This window comes from Colobus angolensis, unplaced genomic scaffold (genome assembly GCF_000951035.1).
Source record: "Colobus angolensis palliatus isolate OR3802 unplaced genomic scaffold, Cang.pa_1.0 Scaffold519, whole genome shotgun sequence".
Classification (NCBI taxonomy): domain Eukaryota; kingdom Metazoa; phylum Chordata; class Mammalia; order Primates; family Cercopithecidae; genus Colobus; species Colobus angolensis.
Genome location: NW_012118699.1, coordinates 388,628 through 397,756, shown reverse-complemented (window position 1 = coordinate 397,756; position 9,129 = coordinate 388,628). Strand labels below are relative to the sequence as shown.

Here is a 9,129-nt window from a genome sequence, read left to right as displayed (position 1 = left end):
CTCCCTGCAGGGAGGTTTGTGTCTGGGCTCACACTCGCCTCCCCTCACTGTGTCTCTCGCACAGTAATACACGGCCGTGTCCGCGGCGGTCACAGAGCTCAGCTTCAGGGAGAACTGGTTCTTGGACGTGTCTGTTGAAATGGTGACTCGACTCTTGAGGGAGGGATTGTAGTTGGTGCTCGCACTACCACCATAGATATGCCCAATCCACTCCAGCCCCTTCCCTGGGGGCTGGCGGATCCAGCTCCAGTAGTAGTAACCGCTGATGGAGCCACCAGAGACAGCGCAGGTGAGGGACAGGGTCTCCGAAGGCTTCACCAGTCCTGGGCCCGACTCCTGCAGCTGCACCTGGGACAGGACCCCTGTGAACAGAGAGACCCACAGTGAGCCCTGGGATCAGAGACAGCCTCCCATATCGTCATATCTGCATCCCCGAGACACTCACATCTGGGCGCTGCCACCAGGAGGAGGAAGAACCACAGGTGCTTCATGTTCCTGCACAGGATGTCCGTGACTCTCAGAGAGCATTTCCCATGTGGGCTGGTCCCTGAATTTAAGGAAATGTGTGGTGGTTTCCTGTGGGTGCCTAAGTGAGGATTTGCATGTGGGTGGTGACTTTGTATGGAGAGGTGAAAAGGGATGAGGGAGGCCCCAGTCTTTTGGGCTCACCCTGAGAGGAGGATGCTGGCTGTGCCCTCTGAGAGCTCAGTTCTCTTCCTGGGACCTCCCCTCACCAAGCCCAGAGTCCTCTTCTTCCAGGTAGGGAGATGTGCTGAAGGAGCTGGTCTGGGTGATGACTGTGATCATGGATCTAGGACAGATTTTGGAATAGGTTCAATGCTGTCTACCCGTGAAGATTTATATGAAACCAACCAAACATCCAGGTTATCTAAATTGTCAAATCTCCATTCAAAGCATTAGGGCAGCAGCTAAATATATTCGTCACAGTGAATTTATATAAACCTACATCCATGCAATGTTTATTGTAATTCAGAATATCCATCATGGTTAGAGGGAATATATCTGTCCCAGAGAGTGAGTCATAAAAAAAAGAAATCTGAGACCATCCCTTTTGTGAACGTTTGAAGTTTGGGATTCTGTCTGCAATCTCAGGAGAAGGTAGTGGGACGTATCTCCAACCGTTTCAATGTGTGACCCTGAGAATGTGGCCTGACCTTTAAACACTTCTGTGTGAATAGATGCAGATTGGGGATCACAGCGACAATTTCAGTCAAAAACTATAATAGGTCAGCACAGGAGCATAGTCTCATCATCAAGATTAGTGCAATTGCCTTTCCTGGGAAGAAGAGAGGATATCTGTGAGATCTCCCCTCTGAGAGCACAAGGAACTCTGGTTCTTCTCTGACAGGTCACACTTCTGAAACTTGGCTGGCTGGAAAATGACATTCAAACCCAGAGTTCTCACCCACATATTTATCATTTCAGGTAGTCCGGTGTCTGAAAGACTTTCTCCTTCATTGAATTGCATGAACATAGCTTAGAGTTTGCGGTATTGCATCTTGGGCATTTGGTGAATTATATAATAAATAATCTATCTCCATGGATGTGGGTAACAGGAGAGTCATCAGAAGTTGGATGTGTTTCAACATGAGGACAAACCTGGGCTCTCTTGTTAGGACTGAACAAGTGAGCTGACCTGTGGGACAACAGAGGGAAAGACACAGAGCCAACATCCAGAGCCAGGTGAACTCCTGACCGACCAGCTGGTCTCTGGACATTTTGTTTAAACAGATCCAGAAAGACCTTCCTCACCTTCAGGAGAATTATGGACACTGAGGGAAATTGAGATAAATTTTTATTTACAGAGAATAATTCATAGGCTTGTAGACATCTATGTGGGTGTGTACAGGATTGCTGGGATATGGTGATACACAGAACAGAAGAAATAATTCTATTTCATGGAAAGAAAACTAAAGAGCTTCTGAGTTTGTAGGTATTCTTTGCAGCAAATGTGTCAGGTCACTAGATCATGTTATGATGCTGGAGGTAACACTTCCCAACATTGTCCTGGAGACAAAATGCAAAAGAGTAAAGATTCAAGTGAGATTCCTTTGAAAAATACCAGTAATGAACAGACCAAAACAAATGAACCATTATGTAAAGAGTGTTAATAAAATGAAACAATAAATTCCATATTGAGGTGACGGGGAAATTCCATCTGACAGCTCATTTTCACCTTTATGGCTACCAAGTGCCCCCTGCAGCCCAGCTCCCACCCTCAAGTGAAGTTTCTGTCTGAGCTCTGTGAGTGAGCTGGAGTCATTGTGAGCCATTCAAAAAATAGTTGATTCTACCTCTTCAAACGGGAATTTAAACCATCAACTCCTCACCTTACCCAGTCCATTTTTGTAACTGTGCATGACCCTTGGGAATGCCCTCACCATTTCTTTCATAATGGGAGTTGACTGTGCCATGAAGGTAACAGGAAGATGGGTAAATTTAAAGTCTGGATACATAAACTGCTGGATTATCAAAGCCTGGAGCCAATCACATTCTGTCATCTTGCTTATTAGCTGTGAATTTGTTTTCAGTTGTTTAGTTCAAGTTCTCATACTCACTTTCTGATAAAATAGTCACATACGATAATCTTGAGATATTAAAATGAAAAAAAATCACTAATTTCAAAATGAACCCAACTTCCAGAAGAGATGAAAATTCCTTTGTGGTGAAGGGTGTGAAGGGTGGAGACATGGTTGAATACTGAGGTTGTGTTCACAATTGTATTATTTTAATTAGGGAACTTCAATACATCCCTTATACTTATTAGAAACTACCATTGAGAACCTTGATGTAATGTAATTAGTTCATGGGTTACACAAAAACAATGAAGCTGAAGGTTACTGAGCAGGACTTGCTATTGCAACTTTAGCTTTCCTTTAGAACACATTCCTCTACCTGATGTGAAATTAGCCCAGGTGCACTGAGGAGTGTCTTACAGTTAACCAAAGACCAGGAAATGGGCACTCATGTGTGTGGAGCAGGGCATGGCTCTGGGATGCTTTGCAAACAAAGTGGCTTCTCACATCTTCTGGAAAACCCATCAAAATGGGCAAGTTATGGATCTCTTAGGAGCACCCACCTATCCCACATTCATGGCTAATATAAAAGTGGAAATTGACTTTACATTTTGACATGTTTTTGCAATGGCTGGTACCTGTTGCTCCTTTCCATGTTTAGTGCTTCCTTTAGGGTCTTTTGTAGGGCAGGCCTGATGGTGACAAAATCTCTAAGCATTTGCTTGTCTGTAAAGAATTTTGTTTCTTCTTCACTTATTAAACTTAGTGTGGTTGGATATGAAATTCTGGGTTGAAAATCCTTTTCTTTAAGAATGTTGAATATTGGCCCCCACTCTCTTCTGGCTTGTAGAGTTTCTGCTGAGAGATCTGCTGTTAGTCTGATGAGCTTCCCTTTATATGTAACCCGACCTTTCTCTCTGGCTGCCCTTAACATTTTTTCCTTCATTTCAACTTTGGTGAATCTGACAATTATGTGTCTTGGAGTTGTTCTTCTCGAGGAGTATCGTTGTGGTGTTGTTCCATTGTACATACATTGTACAATGTAACATTGTACAATGTACATTTGTACCTTGTACATTGTACAATTGTACATTGTACCTTTTATATTTGTACCTTGTACATTGTTTGTACCATTGTACCTTGTACAAATGGTTTGTGGCATACTTGAACATATTGTTTTATTCTAAACATCACTCTTCCTTAAATAAAGTCATTTTTATTTCAGGATAAATGTTATCATACAAGATTCTTTCTCATATAATTTTTTTAACTTTCCTTATTGAAAATACTTCTCTATTTCTGTAACTTTCTTTAAATCTCTCTTATTTACTGGTTATGTTTGTGATGTTTTATAAGAAATCTTTGAATTAAATAAGTTCATTTTGTAAAAACAAATTTTTTTAAAAAATAAGTTTTTATAGTATATATTTTTTAAAACAATTAGTAATGACTTAAACATTTAGTCAATATTTATTACTTAATTAAACTTTACATTTTTAAATTGTAGAACAAGTTTATGCAAAAGGTTTACTTTATTACATTTACCTAGTTTATTTTTAAGCAGTTTACCTAGATTATTTACGAAAGCTATAATACTCACACTTTAAAGTCGTTTCCCTGTTAACCATGTTATAACCCATAAATTTAATGTATTTACCTAAGTAAAAATCTTATGTTTAATTAAATGATTGTTTTTCTAATAACTATTTACCTGTTTTTTATTAAAACAACAATATTAAACATATTATTTGCCAAATAACAAAAATCATTCTGGCTTTAACTAGGTTTATAATTTTATCATCTTTATAAAAAATTTGCACACCATATAATATCTAGCTGTGATTTTAAATAGAAAATCACTTGACCAATTAATATAAACAATAAGGTAACCTGATAATTCTGAAAATATCTCTTATTTTGCTTTAACAACGATTTTAAAGGCAGCTCATTTATTAAATATTAATTTATGTCACAGGTACTTAAAATGTATTTAGGGCTCCTTTATTTAAAAATAGTTACTTATTTTAAAGGCAATTGTGTACCTTGTAGCCACAACGCATAACATATATATACATACATATTAACACATACATACCAGCACACATTCACAGTAATACACACTCAGGCCCCAAATCCTAAAGCAGAGACTTGTATTCCTTAAACAGATGATATTCCAATGAGAAAACTGTTCTCAGGTGAGCTGCAGAGCAAGGAGGAGGAGACGGAGGTGTCCTTGGCTTCCCAGAATTGCTGAAACTTGAAGACCAAGGCCACCTCCTCATAGGTGGAGCACCGATACACCTATGAGTACATCACACCGGCTCTGTCTTCAGGAATCTTCGGCTGTGGGGGAGGTGAAGGAATGTGATTTATTCCTTTCTGCTAATGCAGTGTGCTTCAGAGAAAATGAATTGAAAATTTAATACATATGCTTTTTGCCATAATAAGGGAGAGAATATGAATAATTCATGGCAATGCAAGTGGTCATTTCAGAACTTGCAGAAGGAGCAAGTGCACAACTGAGAGAAGGAAGCGCCCTGCCCCAGGAAGCAGGTGCACTAAGTCCATCCCCTGAGAACTGCCCTCCAGATGCCACGTGTCAGTGGAATCTGGGCCCGTGCCTGGGATTTGTAGGCAGTGTGGAGAGCAGAGCACAGCTCCATTCCTCCTCACTGTGTGACCTAGGATGTGACCTCTTCCTCTGAGCTTCATTCTAACCAGGTGTTAAAATCAAATAACAGCAGTAACTTTACTTGTAAACCTTCTGGTTAGAGCCAGTGATGATCAGAATTGTTATCACTGTTGTTGCCCAAACCCTTAAATATCATAAAAATACCTGTGTGACACCTCATCTCAGACCTCAGATGACCACCTCGCAGAGAGCACACCTGCATTGTTTCTGTCACAAACGTGGTATTAGAACTGGAAAGTATGTGTACCTTGTTATAGAATTTATATCTTAATTATGTTACATTGGTTGAAGTCAGAATTAGTAAGTGACAGAATTTTAGGTGGTGGGATATCTAAGCAAACTGTCGATGGTGTGTCTTCATTTCTCCTTGCTTATTATAGATAAGGGAAGAGGAGAGAGAAAAATTAAAGAGAAAACTATTGACCAATAATCAGGTGTTTTATAAACAAAGGAGATTTTCACTTCTTCTGGAAACTCCATTAAATTAAATAAATTAGGGAACTTTAAGACACCTTTCTACATTCTAGATGCACGTCTAATACAGATTTAGATTTAAATGCACGGAGATAAGGCAGAAAATGGAAATTCAGCAACAGATCAGTTTGCCAAATAGGCAGATTTAAATTTTACCTAAATACTCAAAGAACAAACCCCAGATTCAAATAAGAAATGATAAAATTTCAATGTTTAATGACTGGTTGAGAGAAGCTTGAGCTAACATTATTTTGATGAATCACACATCAATGATAAAACTTTGTCAAGTGGTCCAAATTTTCAAGGGGCTGCTTGAGTAAATAGTTTCTACCTCCCCTACCTGTGATTTCTGGCAGAATCTGTCATCCTCTGAAACCCGGGACTGTTAAGAACAGAGACAGAAGTTCGAATACTATGAAGTTTTGAGAGACCCAAGTTACTGCCTGGACTGATTGGTGAGGATGGTCTCTATGAGCCTCGTCTTTGAAGAGTGTATGGTGGCTTTGTTATAATGAACAGGTATCAACAAAGACAGTCAAGGAAAATGAAGGAGGACGGGAACATGGTCCAAACAGAAGAACAACATAAAGGTCCAGAAACCAACGTCAATGAAAAGGAAGCATATGGATTACCTGGAAGAAAATTTAAAGTAAATGTTAGAAACACATTCAATGAGCTAGTGGCAGCATGCAAGAACAGTGTGAGGATTTTAATAGAGATAAAACATTTAGAAGATGACTAAACAAAAATATTGATGCTGAAGAATACAATAAGTCAGACAAAATTTTTAAGAGGATTTTAGACCAGACTAGATCAAGTAATAAAAGAAACAGTAAACTCAAAGAAAGATCATTTGAAATAGTAGAGACAGAGAAGAAAATCTTAAATGAAAGAAATAAAAAAGAGTTAAAGACTTATGAGTCAGGAAGCACAGTGAAAATGAAATTTTATGCATTGAGGGGTTATGCAGAGATAAGACAAAAGGGGTAGTGACAGAAGAGGGCGAGAGGCAGAGAGAGAGACAGAGAAAGAGAGACAGAGCAAGAGAGGCAGAAAGGTTTTTAAAGAAGTAGTAGCGTAGAAACTTTCTAAATCTGGAGAAGCAAATATTCATCCACATCCATGAAGCTCTATACATTTTAAATAAGGTAAACCAAATGAGAAAATCAAAGATAGTTTGAAACCACATTGCTAAAGGAAAGGTTTTTGAAAACAGAAAATAAAAGAGCAGATTTAGCAGATTTCTCAGCAGAAGATTTTCAGTTCAGAATGGAGAGGAATCACATTCGATGATGTATGGTTTAGTGATAGAGATCATTTCTGAGAAATGTATTTCTAGTCCATGTCATCATTGTGCAAGCATCACAGGGAGAACTTACACAGACATACAAGGAATACCCTACTACACACAGACTATGTGGGACAGCACAGTGTTTCCGGACAACTAACCTGTGCAGAGTGTTACTGCACCGAACACTGCAGGGAACTGAAACGCTGTGGTAAGTATCTCTCTATCTAAACACATGTAAATATGGAACATCCTTAGTGAATGTGGTATTACAATGTTATGTGGCCACAAACATATATGTGGTCTCTTGCTGACTGAATCATTGTTAGGTGGCCCATGACTGTATTCAAATTGCTTGGGGAAAAAGAATGAAAAACAAACAAAACTCTGCCAACCCAGAAACTTTAACATGTAAATCATTTTGTAAAATAAAGGATAGATAAGACCTTTCCCAGAGAAGCAAAAACTAAAGGAATTCTTCAACACTAGGCCTGCCTTAAATACCAAAGGGTCTCAACTAGGTCTGCAGAATAATGACATAGCTGCATCAGCTCCATTCTGGCCTCTGCCATGTGATAGTTTTGTGTGAATTTTCTTTCTCCTCTCTCAGGACTTTTTTCTCTCAACTTCTAACTCCATTCTCCTTTTAATTCTCAGTTTGTTGAAAAGATTCATATTTACCTAAGAACATTAAAAACTTCGGAAAAAAATTTCATCTTAAACTCAACAAATTTAATTACCTGTCTTCACGGATGCCCACCTGTTCGTTTCTTGTTTTCCTATGGGATATGGCTCTTGTTTCTAATTCAGTCTAGTCCTTAATTCCATGTGCATGAGGCATCCAACCATCACACACCCAGGACCATCTTGAAGGAAGGTACCCTACCATCTGCCTCATCCGCCTTCAGGTGCACAGTGGCCATTCCTTCAGCTGTTGCATGTGCTTTAGGGCTTTCCATTTAAAAGTGTATTTCTCTATCCCCCAAATAAAGTTCCTGGACCTTAAAAAGTGATGTGGTGTTGGGGGCATTGACAGCCAAATTTCATTGAAAGTCTCTTCTGCCCTTAGTAATTGAGGAAGACTGGGAAGAAGGGAACAAAACTCAGACCTCATGTAGCTCCTCATTTAGCAATACATTCAGTGCAAATTTAGAAAGTTGAAGACATTGAATAATGTTGGTGTGGTTTTCTGTGGCATACTAAGGAGACAGCAGAAGATGGTCAGTGGTCAGTCTCCATCCAGTTGGTACCCATTGTCCATTAGTTAGGTCATAAGAAAAGATAAAAGACAACTTTTGTGACAAAGCCCCAAGGGCTTCATTAAAACACTTTGCCCAGAAATTGGTCAACAGGTACATGACAAGTTTTTATATCACAGCTACTATTTTTTGCCTACTTTATGTAGAAATCTGAGAGATGTGCCCAGCTTCAGGGGGCTGATTCTTCATCCAAGGGACAGCGCTAACAGAGTTATGAGTTATGCGGTATTAGTCGGTCTGGGTCTTCATAAGAAGACAACACAGAGTGGGTGGCTTACACAACAAATATTGATTTTCTTACAATTCCGAAGTCTGAATGTTGAAGATCAAGGTGCTGGCAGGGTTGGTTCTTGGTGCGGCTTCTTCCTGGCACGCACTGGGGCACCTTCTAATACACTGTGTCTCCGCATGTACTCTTCTCTGCGTGCACGTGAAAAGTGAGAGGTCTTTGGTGTCTCTTCCTCTTCTTATAAAGACAGTACATCTATTGCATTAGGTTCTCACACTTATGACCACATTTAACCTTAATTGTATCATTAAAATTCCAATATAGATCCATTCAATTGAAGGGTTCAGCATATGAATTTTAAAGAGGGCACAATTCAGTTGATGACACAAACCAAGAGATGGTGAGATGCATTAGAATATATATATTTTTAATCACTAAGGAATAATGGGCCATGCAGGAACTTGTAGGAAAGTTCCTAGTAATCGGTGAAACTTCAATTGTAAGAGGAAAATGTGCCTTCCTCCTTTCTTTTCTGACAGAAGAATGTGAGGAAGCAGAACCACAGATATCAAAGAAAGAGGAGCCCTGGGGACAGCTGAGGTGCTGGTGAGGAGGGAGAGCACTGAGCAGATGAGGAAGCCCCGCCCTCC

General features: G+C 39.5%; 1 protein-coding gene and 1 gene segment (V, D, J or C); both read right to left on the bottom strand.

The window, feature by feature from the left end:
• Positions 1-9,129, bottom strand: part of LOC105525094 (putative V-set and immunoglobulin domain-containing-like protein IGHV4OR15-8) — a 26,437-nt gene that overhangs the window by 16,355 nt on the left and 953 nt on the right. The window contains exon 2 of the mRNA XM_011960621.1: positions 49-362. Coding sequence (XP_011816011.1) covers positions 49-362 — 314 coding nt within the window. The remainder of the gene's footprint in view (positions 1-48; positions 363-9,129) is intronic.
• The window catches only part of LOC105525096, a 14,835-nt gene continuing 14,795 nt past the window's right edge, over positions 9,090-9,129 (bottom strand).